Here is a 26,554-nt window from a genome sequence, read left to right as displayed (position 1 = left end):
CCCTCCTTCAAGTTTGCTCTGGATCCACCCCTGCATTGAACCGTTTCGTGCTTCTCGAAGTGAACTTGAAAATCTGTTTGTATTGCAACTCCCTTCCAAATAACAGAGGGGGGGCTAATTCGGGGACTTACGGTATTTTAGCGGGAACGAGGCTTGTTTAGTATTGTTCATACGAGGAAGCAAAAATAAATCTCGATCTCATTCATCAGGTAAATATGGCGGAACAACAAATCTGATTCTATGTGCAGCAAGGCTGAAATAGACTTCTAACAAGATGTAAATAGTGGAATTGCAAAGTAGAAAGGCAGCACAGAGTATCGTTGGTCATAAATTGTTTATTGAAGCCAGTATTTATGCAATAAACAGGTATATTTTTGGAGGATTTGGATGCAATAATAGGCCGCAACATGATCAGATATCAATTCCGACCCAACCTTGTCGACCATTCTCAGATATTTGTAATCGTCAGGCCATTTTATAACGCAACTGACCAAGATTTGGGCTCCGTTAATGAAAAGCTCGGCTGTTATCAATTTGCTAAGACCCAAAATGACAGCAACAGAATCATACGATTCAAATTTCACAAAGGATTCCCGAGAGAACATATGGACTGGGGCAAAATGCAGATTCATAGAAGACCTGTCGGACTTCTTGGTAAGATAAGTCATTTTTCTTATGTTATTAAGACATAGACGAGTGATAACCCTAGAAACGGCAGGAAACTAGGACATATAGATGTGAAATGCCCATTTTCTGCTGTAATCTGATTCTTTAATAAAGTAAAAGAAATTAGCAACATTTTAAGCTTACATCTGGTGCAAGGCTGAGAGATTGTGCATTTTTCTTAATGTATATAAAAACTTATAAAATTTAATGTTGTAAGCGCTGCTGCACTTGTTAATTAATCTGATCAAAAATACTATTATTTAGTTAATCTGCTTAGAGGTGGCTCAAGAGAGCAGCGATAGGGATCCGTTGTGATAAAACCTAGCATGTTAAGACCTACAAATTGGAAAAAACCAGGAACTTTTAAATTTCAAACACAGTGAAGTAACTTCAAGGGAACATTAAAATTTCAAACACAGTTAAGGAACTTCAAAGGAACTTCATAGGGTGAAGGATTTTTGGACACTGGGCAATATTTACTCCTGCTTACATATTTTTAGGTAATTTTAGAGTTGTTTCCCATAAATACTTTCAGTCGAGATGAAATGCCTTTTACTTATTATTTTACACAATAGATAGTCCCATTATTTAACATGGATCTTGGGGCCAGCTGCACAGCTATATAAGAGAAATTTTTTAATAATTATTATCACAATTACAGAATTATTTATCTTGTTACACTGCTCTTTCTATCTAATCACTATTTCCTTCTTTTTGGCATAGGGTTTGCAAGGCTTTCACCAGATCCAAGTTTGCATTCAAAAGACATGGATAAAATTATGCACAGATTTGCAAACATAAAGTTGCAATATGAAACTGTTCTCTTTGACTCAAGGTGCATTGTACTTTGCTCAGAAAAGCCAGCTGGTCCCTCAAATCAAAACTTTATATTCCTTGAAGATTCTGATGATGGACAGAGTGCAGAGTTTGCAGAATTTATGCATGATTTTATGTCTTCACTATTTGTTGTCTTGGAATCTAAAAGAATTGAGAAAAGCAATGAGAAGCTAGAAAAAATGGAAATGCCTATTGCCCCAATTGAGCAAGAGCAAGCAGTCAATGATTTTGATACAAGGTTTGTGTTGAAGATGGATACATTAAGTTAAGAATTTAACAAAGTTTAGTGTCCAAAGTGCATTAGAAACAATGCCATCGCCTCTTGGTAAAACATTTCAGTAACAAAGATAGATAGTAATAAACTACAGTTGCCCTCTGTAAAGGAGCTTTGGAAAAAGGGAACTTCAAATAAAGAGGTACCATTTTTCTTAAACGGTTGTTTTAATGCATATTCATTAAGTCCAATTCATTAAAATCAGTTCTTTAAGGGTAATTTTTATCTTATCAGCATGTCATCACAAATTTTTAACAGAGGCGGCTGTTGCTGAAGAAAAAGTGGAGCCCTTGTATGCTATGAAATCTCATTGGGCTCTGCTTTTAGAAAGGGCATAGTTACTAATTTTTTGGTGTGGATAAATAATCTCAGACAAGAGCAGCTCTTGATGGGTAACCTTAATATTTTTTTTTGCCTCTTTCCTTGTTTAGAATAATGAAAAGAAAGGTTCTGGGCAGAAACAGAAAGTTATTAGCTGATTTTTGCCTCCTATCCGGTATGTACCAAGAAGCACTGATTCAGTATGCTCACTCATCAGAAAATCTCAGAGCTGTAGCAGATCACCTTTGGATGGGTGCAGCTATTGAGGGACTTTGTGCAGCAAGTCTTCTTATGACAAAAGTTGAAGTACCATCAATGGATTCAAAATTCACTCTTCAAAGCTCTGGCAACAGCAGTGCATCTCAGGGAGATCTGAATCTTGAAGATGACAAGAGCAAAGTTTATGTTCCATTGACTGATGATGAGATTATTGCAAAATACAGTGAAGTTCTTTCTTGCTATAGGAGGTTTCAAACAGGTCATATTGAGATGGAGGCACATTTGAAGTTCATAAGACTGCTGCTAGACATGAAGGTATTTATTTTTCTTTTGTACAAGATGAGCTTATTTTCATGATTGTTTCTGTTTTCATGTTTATAACAGATTTATGTGGTAAGTAAGTGTGTATTATATAAAAATTTCTTTGTCAGTATGTTTTTCATAACACAGTTATCGAGAGCACTGTAAAATGTATCACAAACAAAGCTTTTCATTTGGATTCTACCTTATGTATGGAAAAATGACTTCTTATGATTTTGCCTTATTATGAATCATAAGCATAGAGCTTAGCTAAAGAAAAGTCATGATTTATCCCATCCCTTTCCCCTGTCTGACTAGGAATTATTTAATCCTTTCCCCAACCAGGAAATAAATTGAGACTTGCCAAACCTTGGGTTTATTTGTAAGGAGGATGAATGGAGCCAATTGCTAAAATATGAAGAAGCACTTCCAAAGTAAGCCTAGCTATGCTATCCTTATAACATTAGATTTAGCTGCAGAATGTTCTTTTCCCCATGGCCCTGAGTAATGGTTTTGTCTATCTGCCCTCTGCTTGCCAATTTAACAAGGGGTAATTAGGAAATGTTTTAAATGATTTTATCACTAAATCAATACCCCAAAATATTTTGTTCTCTTGCAGAAAGTTTTAGAAGGATGTCAAGTCATTCAATGTCTGCTGAGCTTGCATCTTGGTTACAATGATTCTGAAAGGGTAATTTTTTGGTATTCCCAAGATTGGTCAATGATCATTTTCATGTTTTCATATCAGAGAAGTAGTCAAATTCCATCCTAAAAAGTTAATTGAGTAAGTCACAAGTCCAACAGGAATAGAGAACTGGAAACATACAGAAATTGAGATTCATTTTGTTTGTGTTGCATATGATTTTTAAATGAATGTCATTAAATTTCTCAAAATGTGCTGAACTTCAATTAAAATTGATGAGTATCAGCTGCTAAGAAAATACGATACTTGTATGCTTCTATAAAAATCAGCTATTGTATACCTGATCTAAATCACCAGGTTAATTTATAAATGCTGCTTACATTTCTCGTTTTTAGATCGACTTGTGTCAAGTGCTGGCCTCCCTCTTTGACCAAATCAACCTTAAAAGGAAAGCAGCATTTTTCAGAAGAAGAGCTGCTCATCATGCTTTCAAGCAGACCAATGCAAACATAGGCATGCTTAGATATGTAAGTTTAAATTGTTTTCTGTGCACCTGATTTGCCCAAAAGTCTGGTGTGATGGTGGAGCCTGAGTAATGTAAACCTGATTTCAATTACATTCTGTGGTACTTAAAAGGCTTCCTGATCGCACACCTGTTATGCACCAGAAAGCTTTATAATGATTTCTTTGGTTGATAAAATATCCTTTTGTTGATAGACCTATAGGTGGAGCCACTGAAAATATAAGAATTTATGTGATTGTGTTTATCAGACTTTTCATAAACGTGGAATCATCTATTTTGTAACTTCAAACAGCTTTTTGTCTTGTAAAGCTCCAAACAGAAAGCTGACAGCTGACTTTCTAGATCTGAATGTATTTATGCTGTTGCATTTGCAAAGGCAATGGTCAGATTTATTGTGTTCTACATTATTATGATCATTTCAAAAACACTTATTTAAACAAAGCAGAGTTAAGATTTACCATTGCACAGCAAGCTATAACTGCACATCAAAATAAACCCTTTTTGACAAATGTCTTCTCTTCTCGAAATTCTACATTGTTACACTTCTTACATTCATAATTGATTTCTATTCTTAAGCTAGAAATTTATTTTTACAAGTTTTGTCTAACATTGAAAATTTTCCGTTTTGTTATCATTTCTTGTTTCAATTACAAAGGCCAATGGTGCATTGAACAAAACTGCAAGTGGGTACTTCCTTGATCTGAAGACACATGCAAGACCAAAACAGGGTGAGTAATTACAGTGGATAAAAGTCCTTGCCAAAACACTTCAGAAACTTTGCTTGAATTCGCATACTCTCCCCTCCCCTGAAAGAATGTTGGTTTTTTTCTAATACTTTGTAAGTAAGCTTTTTGACGTGTTAAGTTGTATTGTGCAGGCAAATACAAATAAAAATTTCCTAGTCAACATTGTTAAGGGGTGAGGGAAGTGTGTAGTGTTCGGAGTTGGGTGGTCTGGAATAGTAGAAAGGGCGTTATATTGCGTTTTTTCTAGAGGTTATAGTAAGGCTTGAAGTTGTATCTTGGTTAATGTTTTTGAGTAGCATTAATAGCAATCTGATAGAATAAGTACACTTATGAATGGTTTAAAACCATAGGAATGCAGCCTGCCTGTTTCTTTTGTTGTGCAAGTACTTTCAAGAAAAGAACAAGTGGGACTGAAATGTTAAGTTAACAGTAATGTGTAGTATAGGTTTATGGGTTAACCCTTATTCTCACCCTCTGGAGGGGCCATTCTCTCTTACTTTAAATTCATCAGAGAGTCTGATGAATAGGTTTTCCAGTTATACATAACACTGTAGAGCACTATAAAGTTAACAAACCTGGTACCAACAGTTTCAGGTTGCCTTTCTGGAATTTCAGCATCGTTCCTCAGCTGTTTGATATTTTTCTTATTATTGACAATTTTTTCAGGCACCCAATGTGGATGGTCTGCTATCCAGTTAAAACTGCTTCTGGATATGTTGCATGTATCCAATCGGCTTGGTGATACAATGAATTGCGTAAGGTACTGTAATTAGTATATTTCTTTATTATGCTTGAAATTTTCATGAACAACAATGTCTGCTAGGGTCTGAAGCATTAGGGACTTTGTCCCTTGCTCAAAGTTACAGAGAAGCAACTATATTTGAATTTCTAAGAAAAACCAGAGATAAGGACATGTAATGAAAATTGAAAGTTTTCTTAAGACAGTGTAAGGGCTTGCATATTTGGGCTTCTAGTTCAAGTTCAAGTTTTTCATTTTAAAAATTCCAACATACAAATTCCAGCTAACAACAAGTACAAAACTACATTAACAACAACAAATAATATCAAAGTATACATACAAAAAGAACTAAACTAATTTAGAGGAAGTTTGTAGGTATGGAATTTCTTAAGGAGGAGCTCTCTCAATAGATAAACTAATCGAGGAGAGAGCACCCCCTGTACTAAAAGTCTATTATTTTATGGTACTAATGTTTTTAGTTAATTTGATGATTGTAGAAATCTTCAGAGACGTTATAAATTAAACTTGGTATTTTGTGGAGAATATACAGCTACCTTCAAGTAGCAAGTAACATTAAATGGGAAATCAACATGCTTCATTTAAAAGTTCTTTGAGTAAATCTTTAACTCATTTTTACGGGTGAAATTTGGTAAAGATGTCTAGATGACTGCCTAAATGACTCTCTTGATGGCTAGCGAGTGAAAAAGTCCTTTGGAAATGTTCAGGCTGGGGTTTGAATTTAACGAATGAATGAATTTACAAATGCATATCTGAAGCATATGAACTATTTTCAAAGTGCAAGTTATTTGTTTGTCTAGATAGGTCGTTGGTGTGATTTCCAAAGACCTATTGATGTCAAACAAGTACTAGATGTGTTTTATCAATATAACATAAATTCTGTCATTAAATTCAGGCTGTTATGCTATATTTTGGAAAACTACAGTGGGATTATTCTTGAAAATCGAAAAGCTGATTTGATAAATCGTTTGGAAGACTGCTCCGCAAAGGCTGAAGAGCAAAGAGCAACAAATAAAGTTGATGATATTGAAATGATACGGTCATTGCCAATCGTGAGGTGACTCTTGAATAATAGCATCTGAATTAACGATTTATGCAATCTTGAGATCAAAGTTTAGTACTGCAACCTTTTTGGTTTTAAAAGGTTTATTTTGACGCTATCTCAATATCAAATCAAGGTTTATTTCTGCTATACCAATTTTCTTTCTATGAACCAATATTAAAAATTTTCATGATAAGGTAAGGCCTTACAAGTTTCCCATTTCCCCCTCCTCAACGACTTATTTTAAGGCCTTTGACAGTTCGGTAATGATTTGAGACAGATGAAATTGGTGTTGTATAACGACAAGTGCCGGACTTTCTCAATGGCGAACAAACATGTTTGTCTATTCTTGAGAGAAGATAAGTTCCCTACCTTATCAACCGACTAGCTTTAATACTCAAATTTATTTCAATAATAAATGAACAATTTAACCAAAGGCTTTGGGCAATTGGAATTTCACAGTGTATTCCTCTTAATGCTTTTACTTCTTTCACCCCCCATTGCTTTTGTCTTCAGAAACTTCCAACCAAGACCATTAGCCAATCATTTAAAGCCCAAAAAGCAACAACTGGAACCCGAGCAGGGGGGTCCGTTTATATTTTCATCTTTGTCCTTCCAAGCAAAAAAGAAAAAAGTTATTGAAGGTGAGCTATGTATTTTCAAGTTGATCAGCTTAATCAATCAAACTTTTTGTTATTTGTTGTCATTTGAGACATTCACAACTACGGGCCAAAGACGTGACACCATACTTAATTCTCTAAAATTAAACTGAGTTATTCATTAACTTCAACAGGAGATGCTGGAGATGAATTGTTTTTGGCTTTGATAATTGAACTTCTTCTTCTTGATTGATCTTCAACTTGATCTTAGATTTGAAGCGAAACTTTACAATCTAAGTGGTATGATCACCTGGTTTCCCGAGGGACGATACCAGTTTTTTTAGAGTTGGGGACCAACACACAAAGCTTATGACAACATTTGACTCCAAAGGGCAGTTATCCACCCACTTTTGGGGGGTTCTCACCCCCGTCCTTCCATAGCCTTCACTCATTGGTGCCCCAGATGCCCCCCAACGCTCCGTCTTTGATTGACCAAGACTGATTTATGAAATGAATTTCCAGCTGGCAAACCTTTTTTTATGAAATAGACGATTAAAAAAACAAATTTAGTATTTTTTAACATTAACTTTGATGGTGATCCAGCTTCAGAGAACTCTTTGTTTTTTGTTAATATTTCGTAAGGAAAGTTTTTCAGCATCAGAGTATTGTTGTATTAATGACAGTAATATATATGTTTCCTGTTTTGCGTTAAACTTTTTTTGCTTTCAGAGGTTTTGTGGGTTTGCGGCGATGTTGTTGAGGTTGGAATGACTGTTGACAATCCTTTGCCCGCTGAGATCAAAGTCAAGCAAATGGTAAATTTAGCGAATACGCAATCACCATATCCCATTCAAATATTACCACACACAGTTACATAATCCAAAAGATGAAGTGAAGAAGCACCGTGGCTCAGGGAAGATTACATGAAGCATCACAACTTGTCTTGTTTTATTCATCCTTGGCTGTTTCAGTATCCGATTAGTCTGTAAAATTAGAATTCATTAGCAATCGCTTCTCCTTACCTTGAACACAATTGTACACTTTAGTGTAACCAAATCAACTGCCCCCTCCCCGGGAGATGAACGTCTACGTTCTTTTTGAATGCTATGAAAGTGGATTTTTTCAAAATTGGCTGTGCTCTTGTCCTCGTATGGACAGGGAAAACGATGCTTTTTAAGCCTACGTTGCAGATATCGAGACATTAACTAATCTTCAGGGATCATTGCCGTAACCGAGGGAGTGCTATGCAATTTGAGCATGCCTTTTTCTGATATTGGTCTTTTTCAAGTCACCAAAGCTAATACATGTAAACATGAAAAAGCTGCGTATTACAGAAAACATCTGTGTTTTCAAAATATCCAGCTACGTGCCGACTTATATTGTTGTACTGTGCAGGCTAACCTCTTTGCGGTAACACCTCTTCTTCATGTAACAAAGCATATATATTTATCTCTGAAGATTACATTCATTGAAATTGCGCAATTTTACTTAGATATCTACACCCAACTAAGAGTCTTTATGACGATAAATAATAATTTTCTGCCTTCCTTTCAACAGATTCTTGTCACTGAAGGAATTCAGTTTGAGGCCTTCCCAGCAACCCTTGCACTGCCAGCAGAGTCAGGTTCCTTCCCGTTTATGCTCCTTGGGATTCCACATACGCCGGGCAACCTTATAATTAAAGGTAGGCCTGGTCAAGAATTTCGTTACAATATTGGCTCTTCCGATAGCTGACGCCAAATATAATAATTTCACTGGTAATGATATAATTTACATAGCTTTTGGATCTGCACTAATGTTTCCCACAACATCAATTGAAATCAAATATTGAACTTGATATTTTCAAGTTCCTAAGTGACACTATTTCGTTATTTTTTGCGTTTATTTAAAAAGATTTGACTTCTTCTGTTTTTCCATGTGTCACAAATGCAGATGTTGTTCTGCTGTTCTGACTGCGTCATCAAAAGCCTTTCAAACCGTGGCAACACATGTTCGAAACAACTGTGACGTAATAATGAGATCGGTCCATTACCTTGGGTCTTGTTTTGCAGGCTACAAAGTCGACGTATTCGGTATTGAAAACATGGTATTGTTAGATGAGCCAATCACAGTGAAGGTTGCCCCGAGCTTACCCTTGATGCGATTAAGCAGCACCCTGCAAACTGCTTCGTTTCAAAATCCAACGAACACTGAGGACGAGCATTACCAGACCCTTTTTACGTCATTATCATCATACAGGGGGCACAGGTAGTTGTTTCTTCTTATTTTCCCACTTATAATGTCATATTTTCAAAGAAGCTAATATCTTGTTGACCCATATAGTCTGGTACACAGATTGCAGTATATACTCTTGGTGGAAGGGCGGTTGCTGCATATGGGGTAACTTTTCATCTCAAGTAACCGCTATGGTGAAATGACCTCTAACGAACATGCTCCTCATTCTTCTATTCATAAGGAGTATTCTCACTTTAAGGGAAGTAGTTAATATCAATTTTCAACAAGCAACTTATTTGGACTTCACTTTATCCAACCTGACATGTTTCATACTGGCATGTTTCCGCTTTTCTGTGCTATTTTAAAATTAAATTTATATTTTTTCTTAGTTATCAATTACATACAACTCCAATTCTTTTCAAGTGTTCTACTGACTACTGTCTTTGTTAGTACCAGCTGTGCCAATTTTTCTCATTGGGATACCATTTCAACTCCCCTTCTCCTCTCACTTAAGTCCTTTAATTTATTTCGTCATACGTCATCCTTACGTCATGCACCTTATGTCATATGACGCAGTAGTTAATACGTCAATCGAAATACTTTCTTTCTTCACAGTACGCCAACGACAGTTACGATCGAGAACATTGGCAAAATCCCAATTAGAAGCATTTCAACAAAAATCAAGAAAGCGACTGGTTTGTTTTGCCATCTGTTCAAAATGTCCTTCTTATATTGTATACTCCAATTTCAAATTACTTTACCATATCTAAAGGAGCCTTGCTAAGAGGGAAATAACTAGAGAATAAAAGAAAGTAGAGGAGAATAAACTTTTTAACTGTTAAGAAAGATAAGAAACTCTGGAAAATCCTCTGTTTGAAAAGATTATTTCCTCACGCTAAGATTCCTATCTTGACAAATAATTTGGCTTGGATGGCATTAATTAAATATTTAGAATATCTCTGTGCGCTCGTGATTTGTTCATCATTTTAGTCGTACAGTGTTTGGAGATGTAACACAAGTTTTCTCTGGAATTTTCATGTACATTATACCGAGTACTAGACTTCTGTCTCTGAGGTTCTTTTTAAGTTGAAAAACATCTTATCCCTCAGCCTATAAAACTTTCATTGTGATTTCATCGTAGTTACTCTCAATGTTCCGTTTTTCTCCTCTAGAGAAAGTTCCCTCTTTTGATGAAAATGCTCTTCAGTCTATTGTCCCTTTGGAAGCCGGCCAGTCTGCCGAGCTGCACATCCAGTTGATGAGTGAAGAAGCATGGAAAATTCAGCCATTTGCTGAAAAGATACAGTCAACATTGACATTTTTCTACACCGGTGATGATGATTCAAGTGCCGGTTTTGGCAGGGAAATCTCCCTTGTTGTCGACATAAAAGTGATGCCCTCACTTTCAATCAGCAATTATGATGTATACGAGATTGACAAGCATCCATGCTGTTGCTGTTTGTGCTTCGACGTTCAAAATCATGCATCGATCGATATGATGATTGAAACAAGTGTCGTCGAAACAGAGGGTATGTACTAAGAATGATATTTTCGTTTTTTATGTTATCTAACCTTTTGAATTCGGGTGAAGAAATTTTCTCTCCTGCAGTGGGCAAATTATATCTAATATCTTGGCAAATCTGGTGATACATTGTTAGTGATATGCAAGTGTAATTTGTCACGCTTACCATGAAGATAGAGTGACGCTTACCATCGTAATTACCTGCCTTTTCTTATGTTTGGTGGTAAGTATTAGTAGGGTGGATCCAGGGAAAACTTGGGGGCTACAACAATAGACTACTGGTGCATTTTGATTATCTTAGATGCCAGTGCGGTTTATTTGGGTCAGACATTAGCACAATTGTAACGCAGTCAGGAGTTCAAGAGTTTGTATTTTACCTAAGGGTTGAATCAACTCATTGCAATCTCCAAAGTGTGGCTATACATTATTTAGAATTCTATCGAACACCTTTGTTTAAAGCGCTTGGAGGCTTATATGCATCAGTGAAGCTCTCTTAACGTACCTCCAATGTATATCTTTCCGAATATATGTTCGAAAGTGTTAAACTGTCCGATTAAAATTCCCGTATTGCTAACTGCTATCAAGGCCATTCTCAGTACCACATGTTCAATTACTTACTTATACGACTTATAATTTTGTGCTCTCCTCACTAGCCTCTTACTGTAACATAACCCTTCTTCTTTGCAGTTGGTGATGTTCTTTTCAGGATCACCGCAAAAACAAACATACATTTTATAGACACTATTTCATAGCATTCCCACTTCTTTGTAACTTGTTGCCATTAAAATCTTGGTGTTTGATTTCTTTTCTACCTTATAAAAAAAGGTCATATCTGTGTACTTTTTTCCCCACCAAATGCAAAGCCTTAAGCGATTTCGTCAATGATAAAGTACGTAACCGAGTATTCTATTTTTGCAGACATCAAGCCAGGACTGAATTGTCCCCATAAAACAGAGACATTCATGCAGGCCAAAGGCCGAAAAACGTACGATTGTTCATTTGTTTTTGATGGGCTCAATTTTTATATAGGCTGGCTTTAAGCACTCATTATCAATCTGTCTTTGCTCATTGCACAGGTTGGCTAAATTGACCTAATATAATGGTTTCATGGGTTAGCTATTAGTTTCACGGTGTAACTACGAGTTTCATTCTGTAACTACGAGTTTCACTCTGTAACTACGAGTTTCATTCTGTAACTACGAGTTTCATGATGTAACTACGAGTTTCATTCTGTAACTACGAGTTTAACGGTGTAGCTACGAGTTTCACGGTGTAACTACGAGTTTCACTGTGTAACTACCAGTTTCATAGTGTAACTACGAGTTTTACTGTGTAATTGTAAGCTACATGCAAAATACAATTATCAGACATTTCCAGCTCCTTGTTGAAACTTGAATTTACTTTGTTTTCTGAAGCCCAGGAAAAGCTTCTTAAATCACAACAATTCATTTGATTTATTCTTGCATTTTGATTCTGTCGATGTTACAATAATCGAATTCTCTTTGCTGTAGAATTGGAGTTCATTTTCCCAGATGTCTCCTTTTTCTCCCAAACTTGCGAATGAATGAGGTAATTATCATATTTGACTCACTGTCTGCTTTGTGAACTTAAAGTTTTGCTTTATGAGCTAAATTTCTTGCTGATAATGCCAGGTCAGCTGCATGTATGTAATGTTTTACCACTACACTTTTCTCAGTGTAAAATAGAGCTTTAGGAAAATTTTACGGTTTGAAGTCTTAATGTTTGAGTATTGTGGGCCTATTACGATCATCACACAACTAGTTACTATGAGTTACTCATGTAACACAAGTACTATATGCTGTTATTTCTACAATGGTCAGTGCTATTATGATTTGTCTTTCCAAGCAGCAGATATTTCCAAGTCGTTTCACCATTTTTATCGGCAAAAGGCTAAAAAGCCCTCTTTTGTCGATGATGGTGATAATTCATAAAGTTGCGATAAATAAAGAAATACTTGGGACTGATCCCATTCATAGACGCAAAGACTGTTTCTGTTTCTTGCTTTATCTTAATAAGAAAATATCTCTTCTAACTTCAGATATTTGTCACGAAGAGTTTTATGCTAACCTACTTTTATACGTAAAAATTTTAATTTTTTAACTTCGTTCCTAGGTCGAAAACCTGGATTTATGTCGTTAGTCTTGAGCAGTCTGACAACACTAACACAACTTTTGTTTTTCCTGTAACCATTGACATTCCGGGTCAATCGTTTTGGAAAGTATTTTGCTATTTCTCTTTGGTTACTTTGAAAGCTGAAGACTTTTAATTGAAAATAGAAGTCTCACTCGAGCCATTTAGGCCATGCGATAAGTCCCTGAAGCCATAAAAGATATAATCCAATATTGAGCAATTATGACCTATAGATCTACTTTTTGTTAACAATAACGCATTCCTTTTTAGAAAATCGAGAAAGTTTACAGTAAAGCAGTGAAAGATGCTGTCAAGATATGTTGGAATCTCGTATCCTTTGTTGTTTATTTGCAAAAATCAAATCCACAATTAATGACGTCTCTCATCTACAGCTTGTCTAGACTTACCTTTACTTCAATATTTTAACTCCCTAAAAAATGATGTCCACCCTATCCCCTTTTTGTCTTTATTTGCACCTCCTCTCTTACCCTTACTTTCAAAAAGCTGCCTTCATCTATGATTTAAGGGATGACTCTCGGGGTTGGTTTCATTATAAGTGAATGCATTTCTTCCGATTTTACTTCAACTATCATTTGATTGATTCATGCTATTAACAGTGATCGACAAAATTACTGTTACTCTTGACCTTAATCGTTCACCATTGCTGTCTTTTACTTCTTTGTGGATTTAGTTTATAAAAATTTATTTGTGATTATTAAAAATTTTACTGCAGTATTAGCAGTAAAGAAAACAAGGCCAGCTCTTCTATTTTATTAAATAAAGAATGCTGCTCACGCAAACAATATTATTTTTCTTAATCTTTTATGTCAGTCTGACAGTCGGTACAGTGGCACCACATTTTTAGCAGACATCGATTGCACAGCGGAAATGGTGAATGTTTTGAAACCACGCCACCTCGAAATGAGTAAGCATTTCCTTCCGAGCGAAGAAGGAGCATGTTATTTATACTAGTTTTCACAGTCATAAAAACTTTCAGCAATGGGCTCTTGTCATTTTAATGGACCAGTTGGACTGACGATTTTCGTTGGCCTAGAGCATTCAGTATGATCACTAATTGCTAACATTGTAGAGCTTCATCTAGTTTGAGTCATGGCATGATTCTGCTGATACGGCCTAGCTGCTACCACTAATAGATGCATGGTATTTGTGAATATCAAAATAACTGTGTTACAAAATAATTTTCAACTTTGGTATCTGCTAATTATAACTAGATATGTTTAGATTGTTTAATACCATATTGAGATTTCATCACAATTTTTCTATATCAAAAAAAGATACGCTCTTTCTTGCCATGGCTTTGGTTTGGTTTCCATTACCCATATGCAAGTGTTTTCTTTGTTCTGTTGATTAAATTTTGCTTACTTTTTTGGTAAACTATTAGCTGCTTCTTTGTTTCGCCCGTTGAATTTTTTAATTTTAATCATAAATCATCTATCTATCCTGGTAAGACTGTATTGTATTTTGGTCTCCTTTTTTTACTATCTTTGCAACTTCGTACAGGAATATCGGTGAACAATTCTTTGCTTCAAGAAGGCGATAAAGTGTCAACGTTTGTTGGTCAAATGACACATTTGCATATCCAACTTATGAATGCGCATGGTAAGAAGATGCTTCTTCTTTTCATTTTAATATAAATAATTTTTTTTCCTAAAGTCGAAGGCTATTAATGGATTGAAACGGACGATTATTGTAAGATGCAGAACGTTATGACGTAAAACGCAATGAATACTTTAAAATGAAATACTTCATAATGACAGGAACAATGATATTTTAATTGCAACAAACACAAAAATAAAGGCCGTTGGTTTTTGCAAATTATCAAGCAACAGCTTCTTTTAAAAAATTGCTGCTTCGTATGATTTTCAGGGCTTCTTCATGAAATTTGTTATTGTTGAACAATTCTTTAGGAACCTCTCCAAAACAACTTTCAATCCCTGCCAAAAGTCTTTGCTCACCTCTTTAAATTAAATGTTCGTGCATTGTCAAAGCACCCCTACCCCCTCCAAACAATACTTCATATGATGTTACCAACCTTTTTCAATAGATTCCTGTCGATTGGTTAAGATAGTTAAGTTTACAAAAGCTTCGTTTGGGTAAAGGGGATACGATGTCTATCTTTTACACTTTATGTTGTTTATTTATCAAAACAGCACTTAAACAAAAGGGTGTACCAAAGACTTATTAAAGGACTTAAGCAGGGAGATATCGATCAGACAACGATCAGACAACGTCTCTATTAATAATCAATAATCAGAAATTTGAAATGAATATAATTGATTATCAACGCACTTACGTTTGCAATGACCTGTTTGGATCAATGAGGGTGCGGTGATTAACACCCTCGATGGACAGACAAAACTTAAGGTCCTGGTTCGTTATCTGCTTGAAATCTTTGTGATCACAATTTTCCATAAACATAACACGCTTTGGTCGCTTTTTGATCAACGGCTCATTTTGATCAATTAGAGTTTAGAAAAAGGTTTATTGCTAGAAACACGATCTTCCAAATCACCAAACACGACAATTCTCTGCTTTTCCCAGATGTGAGGCAATAAGCTCAATTTACATAATACCTCCTCAAGATTTTTTTCGCGAAAAGCTTCAAGAGTTTTGCTCGTCAGCGTTCTTCTTATACATATATCCTTCTTTGATTTAAAGAATTTGATCTTCATGATCTGAAATTGCAAATCAGAACGCATCAGGGAGAAGTTGGTGATGATGCATACGACGTTCCACCGCCATTGCCCTTGTTTTCACATTGTGGAACATTGGAAAAGACCACTCGAAAGGTAATTCTCATCGCCAAAATTCAGTCTTGTTTTTGTCAATCTTTGAACAAAATAACCAGATTTGTAAACAGATCCGTAATTATCAATTAAAAATTTTGGGCCTTTGAGATGTTATAGACTTTGTTGGCCCTGCATTTAAATTTTGTTGTATATCTTGAGAGAACTATCTACGATTTCTGCTGCTTGAATCAAGATTTCGTTTTATTAAAAGCTGATTCCGGGTGAAACCTTGGACCATTCATGTGGACTCCTATTTCTGTTCGCTGGTGATTACATCGTCGATATAACATGCAAAGTTGACTCAGGCCCGTCAGTATCTTTGAAGAGGCAAAGATCGCGTCCCGTGACGACCAACGTATCCACAACAGATGGCATGCCTCTTCTCAATGAAGACTACCAGGTATCGGTTGATGGCACTGTGACCCCTTTAAAGCCAGATGAAATCAAAGAAGGCCCCGAGCGCAAAGTCCTGCACAAGCCATTGCTTAACAAGTGGGAAAGAAGCATCCTTATCCACGTGGAAGATACGCTTAGCATTTGTGGGTAGATAGTCCTAGACGGTTGTTTATTTACAATCTAGTTTATCTAGTTCGGATATATACTAGATACATTAATTGCCTTCGATTCCCATTTGATTACCGCAGGTGAAGTTAAATTCATCTGGGAGTCCTTTTAAATGGTACTGTATGGTATAGGGAGTTAGCATAGGAACCAAAACGAAAATAATATTTATCAATTAAAAAAGGATGCTCACAGATGCTTATAAAATTGGTGAGCGTAGAACGTATATAATTCAATGCCGATACATCCACAGTCTTTGTGTTCTTGAGAAGTGGATTTTCTATCTCTGTTCAAAAGAGAAATTGATTTATTTCCCTTCACCTTTTTTGCCTTGGTTGGAATAGCAACAAAGACTTTTGTAGATGTCAGTGGTGGGACTATCCATCAATAATTCACCAAACTAGGACACATAGATAGATTATAGATATTTAGAAAGTCCAACTCTAAAATTTAACGAAAATGTGTTATATACAAATTGACAAATTTACTTCCATCATACTTCTTTTAATAAAATTTACAAAAATGGAAGCTAGTATTATGTGTTTACAGTATTCTGTTTTTGTATCATCTATCCTTGATTGAAGCGGAGAATATTCTTATTGAATTTTAGCCTTGCTATTTAGGCCCAATAAAAGTTTCATGGAAAAAACGTAAGGGCGTTTGTGCCTCGTTTGCATCATTTTTAATACCAGAATGAGTCTGTCTGCCCTGGACTATGTGAGAAGCATCACTCAATCTTGCTGGGCTTCGTTGACGTAATTCGTTTTTCAAAGGCGGTAAATAACCACAGTTACTGTTTACTGCGGCACTTTTTATTGACAATGTTTCAGTTCCTGAATTCGAGACCGGGGCAACCCTGCTACTTCCTCTACTTTGCCGTTTTTTCTTTCGTTTTCCTTTCGATATATTTTCATTTTTTGAATCTTTTTGTCCAGTGGTTGTCATATCTTCGCCAAGTCGTATTACTCGTAGGTTTCGTGACTGCTCCTTGTTTCGATCCTTCGTTGGCACGTGAATCTGTGGCTGTATTGACCAAAGATGCCCAAATGCCATGCCGAATTCACTGCCGTTTGTAGCTGTTGTTGGCATGCTTGACCGGCGCAAGCGCAGTCTTCCTTGCGATGAAGTGGTTAAAATCGATTCTATACTTAATAAAGACCGCCTTCTCCCGTCAGGTGGTCTTATCACTATCGGGCTGGGCCGCAGTTCAAAGTTATTTTGCTTTGTATTGACACCTGAAGCTGATTTCATTTTCGAGCGAATTTCGTCGATGAAACCAGAAATGAAAGATGAGATTTTCAACTTGCTACTTTGTTTCGATGCAACTGACGCCAGAGAGCCTCGTTTTGCTCTTGTTCCCAAGGGGACTGCCAAGGCAATAGCTGGTAGCGCATGCTCCACCAAAGGACTGTCAATACAAAACAGACAACTGTATTAAAAACTGGAATTTTGGAGATGGACTTATGGTTTCTACCAAAGCTTCTAGCTGATTGATAAAGCAGAAATCTGTTCCCTTTACAAATATCAAATTCAAAACTACTTTAAGCTTAATCATTATACAAACCCTGCTGTTCAGGTAAATGATTAGTGGAACCGGGTATTAGTCAGTTGTTGCTATTTTGAGCGTCAGCATCGCTCTAATCATCATGTAAATGATTACAATTCATAAAATGTCTCTTTCGTAGCTCATGTCGTAATGCATAACACCCTGTGAAGCTATTTGTATCTCAAACAAAAGGTTTTAGCATGGTTTCAAAACCTTTGCTTTTTGTTCTAAGATTGGATCTTCTCAGTTATTATTCAAATACTGACATTATGTAAAAGATGTGCTATGCAATGGTGCTCTGCATTGTCTATCTTTCTAATAAACGCATAAAATACTTCTTGGAAGCTGTCAAAATATAAAAATAAAATAGTTATTTGATTCAGGTGAGCAAAAAACGTACGCTATTCTCTTCTTGTTTTTTCTTGCATTAAAACTGTTTTGAATTCTTTTCTTCACATCAAATCCCCGAAATCTGAAAGTTAAAAAGAGATTTTTGATTGTCACAAGAAAAGATTGCCAGGATGAGAGACATACAACACGAGTGACTCGATAAAACTTGCAATAATATGAAATTCTCAATTGTATTATTACCAATATATTAATGGGAAATGTCATCATTTATTCATAAGATTCTAGCACACTGTTACAAACAAGCATTGTATATATATACACTACAAATGGCAATGTTGAAACAATTCTCTAATAAGCTGAATACCTGATCCAAGCCTTCTTCCATGTTCTCATGGTTGCTTTAGTCCAGCTCCATGTGCTGACAGTGATTCCAGCACCAAATGCCGAAATAACCTGCAGCTGAATCAATGCAACACTGCGTTTGCTTTTAATTACACATTTGTAATCCGATGCACTCTTCGAGTACAGTTTCACTGCTTTGCATCTGCGAGAGAAAACGAAAGCAATTCGGGTCACGGCACCAAAATTGCAACTGAGCGTCGAAAATTCATAAGAGTCACAGAAAAGTTTCATCCTATAAATGCCATTTTAACCTTAAAGACCTCAATCAGCAAAAAAGTGCTGTGCTAATATTTTCTGATTCTTACCAATCGCATTTGCTGATTTCCGAATTTTCGAAACATGTCTATCTTCAAGCAATATCTTTCTTCCAATAAATTTTACTTATAATTAGCTAAGAAGCCTTCTAAACGACGACGTCAACCATATGAGATTCTTGACACATCAAATTGTCAAAGAAGTTTTTAGATGTTGACAAAATGGAGCATAGCAGCAATCAGCAATGCACTATTTCCGTTGAAAATGATGCGTAAGTATTTAAAAAAAACGATTGCGATACTTACCGCACGTACTCCATCAAACTCTTATGTATAGTGTTCCAGTTTTTTGCATCCTCAGCATGGCTGACTAATACACTTATGAAAAATACACAAGATAGCAGCGAGAAGATACCTGGAAGGAGACAAAACCCACTGAAACGGAGCAAATAAATTTTTGGTGAGTTGCCTTATTCTCTAGAGTTTTTTGCTTTAACCAGTGTGGAATCGACAATTTCGGAATCACCAAGTTTGGAACCTGGGTGCGCTATACCTCATTTATTATGCTTCTGTTCTTTTCTTTTTGTTGTTGTTTCTCTCGTTATAGCCACAGCTCACATCGCTGTTTTTGTGGGTATTCATACTGCTATGTCTCTTCAGATTAATACCATCCCATGATCATCAGCATGTAGGTTCACTCTCAAAGAATATTTGAATTCGCGATTTTTATTTGAAAATCTTTCACCTTCAACTCTATCATTCAATTTTTTTTATTGAAAGAAAGTTTAATACAGTAATATAGGAAAGCATCATATTCCGCTAATTGATCAAGAGTACTTTTTTCAGAGCTCTTTTTTCAGAAATCTATAGAGAAATCAGGTATTCCTGGCAGATTCAGATTAAGCCTACTTCGTCACACTTTTTAAGGTAACTTACCAATCCTTATTATTGTTTCTTTAATTTTGGTAGAAGCCCTGCCATTTAGGAAGGTTAGGTTCTGTCCTTTGACTTTGAACAAAATTACGGTCCCTACAAAAAATTACACGCTTAATAATTGTGCGATGGTTTGATACATAAAACAAAACACAGCAGATATTGGAATCTGTACCAACAAGAAATGATCTCAAGTTCTTGAATACTATTTTACATAACTGATAAACATTTTAAATTCATAGTTACAGGCAGAGCAAAGAAGTTCAGAAACTCACAATGTATTAAAAACGATAATTCTTCTGCAGACTATGTAACGAAAGGATCCAAGTACAACATCATGAACAGCAATAAGCCAGTATGGATCGTTCAATTAATAAAGGTGTGCCACATGAGTATGTTTTAGGCCCTATACTTTGTGCTTCGTGTGCTTTAATTATATGCTGCATATCAAATTTCTTAATCATGCGAATTTCTGTAGAAGCAGTTCAATTTAGGCCCTAGCTAACATGGAAACATACCTCTTATCATGAAGGCTTCGCCAATTAAAAGGCAAATTCCATACGGTACTAGAACAAAACCCTGTCTCATTCCATGATTTTGTATTCCAACAAAACAAATCCCGACAACTGAATCTCCATCGACCTGAATATAGAGTTCGATCGACATTAAAATTTTATAAATTTAATCTTTAATGCTCTCAAATGATTTAAAAAGTGTCTTCAAAAACTCGGAAAGGTCCCCTTTAAAACTTAAACGCCTGCTAACCAACTTTTAAAACATCGCAGAAGTTCCCTTTGAGATTGATTCCTCCTAAGATATCCACTTCAGTGACAAATACGTGCGCTATTGTTTTCTAAATATATTAGAGTATTAAATTTTTGGTTTGAATCTAGAAATTATACTATCAATGGTTGCACGACATTTGTAATCGATCTCTACGACTCTATTGTCATGGAATAAACCAAACATTAAAGAAGGACATTTTAATGTGATATAGTACCTGTTCCAAAACTAGAATCAAAATGGTTGAAATAACAGGGATCATCCAAGAAAGCACATGGAAATAGGTCTTCTTTCCTGAAAGCTTATCTTGCGTCGACCCAAGAGTTCTGAATGAGCTATGCCAAGCGTAGGAAAGCATCACAAACCACATGATACCAGCAAATGAGAAATAGTAAATCAAGATGAAGGAGAACAAGCACCAGCCGTAACCATCAGAATTACTCCTAGGAGAAAAGATAGAATCGTTACTACCATACATAGAATATAACATAAAAAACATTAAGTAAAAAATAACTCAATTCACTTAAATCAGACATACATTAAGTTCCGATTGTCGTTGAGTAGATAGTAGGTTTGTTCAACATGCATATTACAAGCACGCTGGAGCTGGGGGGGAGGGGGTCTGGGTAAATGACTCCTCACGTTTTTGTTGAACTATGAAATTCAGGTAGTTGCTTCAAAGATTCTGGGGGAAAACTTTCTTAAAAGTATGTGCCAATTCATCTAGAGCTCCCCACTCCAAACTGTGCTTCGGCATCCGGCGAGGTGGCCCAAATATGGTACGGGGGGTAAATATTTCCCGACACTTGTCCAAATATGACATAACTTTGGTAGTTTATTTTCCCTCCGCATCTGTTCTTAATATACGTGAATAGTAAATAGGACAATATCTGAAAGATACCTTTGTTTAAAGATTGTTGTAATAGAAGATTGTAAAAAATAGGTGCTTTCTTTGGTATAAAAGGGTTTGTCGCAAGAATTTCTACTACACTCCGTTTCAACCTTAAACTTCAATCCGTATACAAATCTTTCCGTCAGAACTTGTCAAGATTTCTGTCTTCTAAGTAAAATTTCACTTCCCACATTGAGCCATTTTTTAATCAACTTTGCCATTTCATTTTATAAATTAAAATAATCATTCTGATCGATTTCGCTAACCCGGTCAGAATTAAAGGCCTAAATGGAAGTTATTGTTCTTTCAAAATTAGAAGACGACAAACTGACGCTTTTCCTTTGCCATTATGCGTCAATTGCCACATCAATAGCTTTTTAATCCTGAAAATTATCTCTTTCTAATACACCTACTTTCGGATAATGTTGCAAGAGTAAAATAGTACCGAAAAGTTGTCTGAAGAGGAGGGTTTTATGAACAACAGTGTTGCAAGGGTACTGCAACTAGTTAACAAAAATTTAATCTGCAATATTTGACACTGTAAAAACAAATTTATATATAGTTAATTGGTACAGTTGTTACTATCGACATTGATTTAAAAGGAAGAAGGTCAAATTGGATTCACCAATTTTTCTAAGACATTAACTTAATTCCAGGCTGTTTGGACCGATTTTAAAGTCAAGTTTAACGCTTTAAAATTAAAATACTCTCATGTAAATACAGCTCTAAGGATGGTTAATATTTATTGAATATTCACCCTGGCTCTCCTATACGCCTTGTTCCATCCTGGCGACATGTTATTTTGTTCCGAGTGTCACCAACAAACTGCAACAACCAACCCATGGAACTCACAAAAAAACACAGGTTCATGAAAAATATAATCTTGGCAGGGTATTTATTCTGTGCTTTCCAATCGATCAAGAAGGTTGCCTAGAAGAGCAAGTACATTCATAGATTTATCGCTCAGTGGTAACAACATCTACTTGGTGTGTGAAATTCCCTATCAAATTCTCTTAAGATTCAGCAGGATTTCGCGAGAACGTATTATGAGAAAGACAAAGCATACTGTTGGGCACATTTTTCACGATTGTACTGGAGAATGAAAACAGTTTAAAAAAAAGCAACTAGGAATAGGGAGAATAAAAAGAATGCTTCTCTTTCTTGCCAGTATATTGACAAAATGCTGAACAGCGTTTGGAATGACGATTTGACAAAATAGACGGAGCCTAATATAAGACGGAGATTACGCTTGCAGAAGGAAGTGAGAAGTTAGGGAGAAGATAGTGAAAGTACATCTTGCATTAGATTCAGTTCTATCGTAACCAAGTATTGAAAAAGGGGAATGAAAAGGCGCTGAGAACTTGATATTTTCTTAGGTTCAGATAAAGTATGAAAGAAATTCGACGAACACGATACGTACCACACTGAAAAGATTGCAAATCAAGGACAAGGATCCTAGAACTGAAATTGTTGTGTGAATCTGTCTGTGTTCTTCTTTCGAATAGAGATGATTCCGACATTCTAGCCCACAGTATTTGATTCCATTATACCAGTTCTTTTTGTAACTTGTTTCTATCAAAGGATACTGACATCGATATGACTGGTTGTTGCTTGGATTCAACTAAAGGAGAACAATGATGCAATATGAACACAAAACAACGCCATAACAATGTAGAATCGACATGAAAACCTCGGAACGACTTTATGCCCGCGTTATAGTAATAATACATCTTTCAGTCGAAAATCTATAACCTCGATTGAGGTTCATGGAATAAAAATTTCTGTTTACAACTGCCTCGTATTCAGATTGTTCGTTCTAAGTTGGACTGATTTTCACTTGCCATTGGGCTTTCCTAACTTTTTTAGCCAAAAGTCGCACTCCGGAATTACTTTTCAATGCGCTAAGGCTTTTCCACATTCCTCTTAAAGGCCTTTGAAAATGTCTTTGAAAAAAGCAAGCATTGGAGGATAGTATAAAACAGCCTATCCCTTCCAGCATTACAAACAAACAGCAAAACCCTTCCTCGTTCTCGGTGTTGCAAAAACAACAAGTAAACATGCGATTCCGCTATTGGGCAGCCTTTAGTGGAAAACCCAGATTGTGCAAAAAACTATCATGGCGACATGTTTTGGATTATTGGTAAAGCTCGATCGTCGTTCCATCTAGCAGTTTTGGAATCTCCCTATATAAACATGAAAAACCCGCTATTGTGTAGACAAAAGGAGTTCGTTTTCACCTTAGGACTCCATTGATAACATTCTCAATAGGCAAGCGGCACTGATTGGGCAACCTCAACAGTCAAGTGCTCGTGTTTCTGACTGGCTTATTTCGATCCACAACTGGGTATATATATTTCCTAGCGTAGAGTTTCGGTCGTGTTTTGACGTTTTATACTCTGAAGGGCGTTAAACGAAAAGCTTCAATATAACCAAAATGTTTGCTTTTTCCAGAGCCATTACATAACATAAAATGCTAATCAACAGACCTTCCATTCAATTAGACCGAGATTTCATGCAGTCTCAGGGTCCCTTTAAATCGTTTATCACATCCAGGATACCAGCTTCAAAGTAGTATAACATTGAAAAGTTTTTTGCTGGGGAACCCTAATTTTCGAACTAAAAGTAACTTTAGTCCGTTACGGCATTGCCGACAACGAACACTTACCTTAAACGGACATTTATTTACCACGGACACGCACTTACAACGGACACGTACCTAAAACGGACACTTACCTAAAACGGACACTTACCTACAGCAGTAGCTTCGATTCGACTTTTGTCCTTTACACTAACAAACAGACTTGCATTCTTTGTCATGCGAGGAAAATATATTCTCTGCGCATCTGAGCAAATGAATACCAGAAATTTTTTTCTCCGCGCTAAACACAGAGAATGCAGTCTGGCTTGCATAAACAGAAATTTATTGGTTACATATAACAAAATTTACGGACAAAAGCGCTAAAAATGACCGTCTGGCAAAAGATGGGGGCTCTCGCTAGCACCACCCCCCCCCCCCCCCCCCCTCCAACCCCAAACACACACACCCGTAATTCAGAGCTATGTTTCACAGGTATGTTTCAGAGATATGACAACATGAGCACAGGCTTTTTCCCAATAAAATATCAGTAATTTTGTCGCTGTTCATATACCTTATAATAAATACACTGCCAAATTTTGATTGCAGTGAGCTGGAAGACCGTCATTTTTGCATCACCATCACATTAACAACCGAGGATGCCAATTTGTATCTTTTGTCTCTTAGATTTTTAGATATTCCTATTTTTGAAAGCAAAGCCGCAAGGTGACGCGCGTCTCCATCAGAATGAGAGTAGGCCTAGAATGACATCATTCCTTCATTAGCTTATCAAACTCTGTCATATCTACCTCGAAGGGCAACTTGTATTTAATTATTATCTTATGTCATAAAATGTTTATGGAGTTTTGAGTTCCCACAGTTATCCACGCTTTTAACTGTCAATGTCGTCGTTGGAAGCTTTCACGTGTGGTTGTTAAGGTTTTTTTTCTTTTAGGTTTAAAGCCAAAGTGTTGTTTGGGGAAATTTTGAAAACCACATAGCCAGCTTGCTTGCAGAAATATTGACAAACCTTTAGCGATGTGTTTACGTATTCAATCAAGACTATAGGTATCTTGCTTCGTGTTGCCAATATTGACATAATTTTTCTTTACCCCAGCCTTATTAAACCCGGTATGTAGCTAGCATTCTTGTTTATCTAATCAATGAAAAACATTAATTTTCAGAAACCCACCTGTGTACAACGAGTTGACGAATAATAATCGCAGTTTAAAACCTTAGGCCAAGTTCCTTCGTTAAAGAATGGTATCATGGTACAAGCACTGTCACGAACCACGTTGCATAAAGACTTGCAAGGTAACGTTATTGAGCCATTTGAACATTTCGGAAAGTACGCATGGCACAAAAAAGGTGCTATTATTTGCCAACATGATGGAACGGCTTTTAATGCCTGCCATTTTTGTAATTCACGCCTTGCTTCAGTTTGGTTAGCATTGTCCGTGAATGGCGGTAGGGATGTCCAGTTGTGATGCAGTTGCCTGTCGAAGCACCATTTTTTCTCTAATTTCAAACAATGGGCAAACTTCGAATCAATCCCTTTTGGCGATGTTGACACAAGAAGTAACAAAATAAATCCAGAAATCATTTCTAGTTTGAACAGCGCCTCGAATGCTTTCAGTCAAAGTAAATTAGTTGAAATTTGACAACACGTTTCCCTTCATCGTATCAAATTGTGTCTAGATAGAAAAAGAGGTGCTGAGATATGCTCACAGCGTGATATAATCACAACGTATTGTCAAGGTCAAGAGCGACGGGTCATCAATCGACAAATATTTGTTGGCTCTTTTTATTTCTAGGATTGCTTTCGACAAAAAGTGGAAAGGCAATACGAAGACGCGTTGGAAACTTCCTTTTAATTCTTACGTCTTTGGAAGTATTGGGAGAGAATAATTTAAAGAGCTGCTAGTGCCAGCAAAAAGTTAAGGAAGCCTTGAAAATTACCGAATCCTCGTGTGTCTCAAATTACATTTTTGTTTTATGTTGATATTAGCGTGTCTTAAGTCTTCTAGCCTTAGGTCTCAAGGGTATGCCACGAGATCACCCAGTATCTGAAGACAGGATTTCGAAACTCCTGATATTATTAATGATAGATTATTGCTATTCGCCGTGAATGGACATCAATCAAATGTGAGCGAAAAGAAAACTTCGTAATTACATCCCTTTTTATAAGAGCAATTTGATAAGAACATGAGCCTCAAACTTGGTCAAGAGTTAAGAACAAATTAAGAACAGGCCGAGGCTGAGCTAATGTAAAATGTAATTTTGAGCAATGCTTCGACTAAAAAACAAAGAGCTTTTAGCCATGTGTGGGCTGTCTCACTCACTTTGTCGGCAAATGAGGGTTGGACACCTCCCTTGAGCAAAAAGCTAGCAATTGCATTATTGCTTAAACGCTCTAAATTTAAAAACAAATTAAGAACAATCAGCCTGAACTTGAAGTTACTGGTTCTTATAAAAAAGAGTGTAATCTTCGTTCTACATAAAGCTTGTTACGTTATGTATGTACTTTTTGTTACATTTTATTGTTTTTTTAATGTAACACTTCTAAAATTAGACCCCAAGCTTATTAACAACTACTTATTAACTTTATTCATTTACTTAGCTTGAATATTGAA

The 26,554-nt window shown here is 36.2% G+C and overlaps 2 protein-coding genes across 2 annotated transcripts; one reads left to right on the top strand and one right to left on the bottom strand.

Annotated features, from left to right (window-relative positions):
* The first annotated feature begins 184 nt into the window (after positions 1-184).
* LOC135689608 (trafficking protein particle complex subunit 9) lies at positions 185-16,507 on the top strand. The gene is made up of 21 exons (XM_065206897.2): positions 185-654; positions 1,390-1,741; positions 2,209-2,632; positions 3,237-3,308; positions 3,656-3,787; positions 4,439-4,511; positions 5,196-5,289; positions 6,182-6,343; positions 6,845-6,972; positions 7,657-7,742; positions 8,485-8,611; positions 8,979-9,174; positions 9,757-9,836; positions 10,314-10,670; positions 11,582-11,648; positions 12,175-12,232; positions 13,085-13,144; positions 13,646-13,739; positions 14,336-14,434; positions 15,494-15,624; positions 15,836-16,507. Exons 1-21 carry the CDS (start codon positions 408-410, stop codon positions 16,169-16,171), a joined length of 3,375 nt encoding a protein of 1,124 aa, XP_065062969.1. The 5' UTR covers positions 185-407; the 3' UTR covers positions 16,172-16,507.
* A 127-nt stretch (positions 16,508-16,634) lies between these two features.
* Positions 16,635-25,651, bottom strand: LOC135689609 (protein smoothened.L). The gene is made up of 10 exons (XM_065206898.2): positions 25,114-25,651; positions 22,767-22,967; positions 22,104-22,276; positions 20,672-20,897; positions 20,190-20,313; positions 19,675-19,767; positions 19,045-19,153; positions 18,447-18,626; positions 18,132-18,203; positions 16,635-17,593 (listed from the first exon to the last, which is right to left on the bottom strand). Exons 1-10 carry the CDS (start codon positions 25,522-25,524, stop codon positions 16,801-16,803), a joined length of 2,382 nt encoding a protein of 793 aa, XP_065062970.2. The 5' UTR covers positions 25,525-25,651; the 3' UTR covers positions 16,635-16,800.
* Between the last annotated feature and the right edge of the window lie 903 nt (positions 25,652-26,554).

The sequence above is a fragment of the Rhopilema esculentum genome, chromosome 5 (genome assembly GCF_057945365.1).
Source record: "Rhopilema esculentum isolate cy_ngs chromosome 5, ASM5794536v1, whole genome shotgun sequence".
Taxonomy (NCBI): Eukaryota; Metazoa; Cnidaria; class Scyphozoa; order Rhizostomeae; family Rhizostomatidae; genus Rhopilema; species Rhopilema esculentum.
This window is presented reverse-complemented; position numbering and strand designations above follow the sequence as displayed.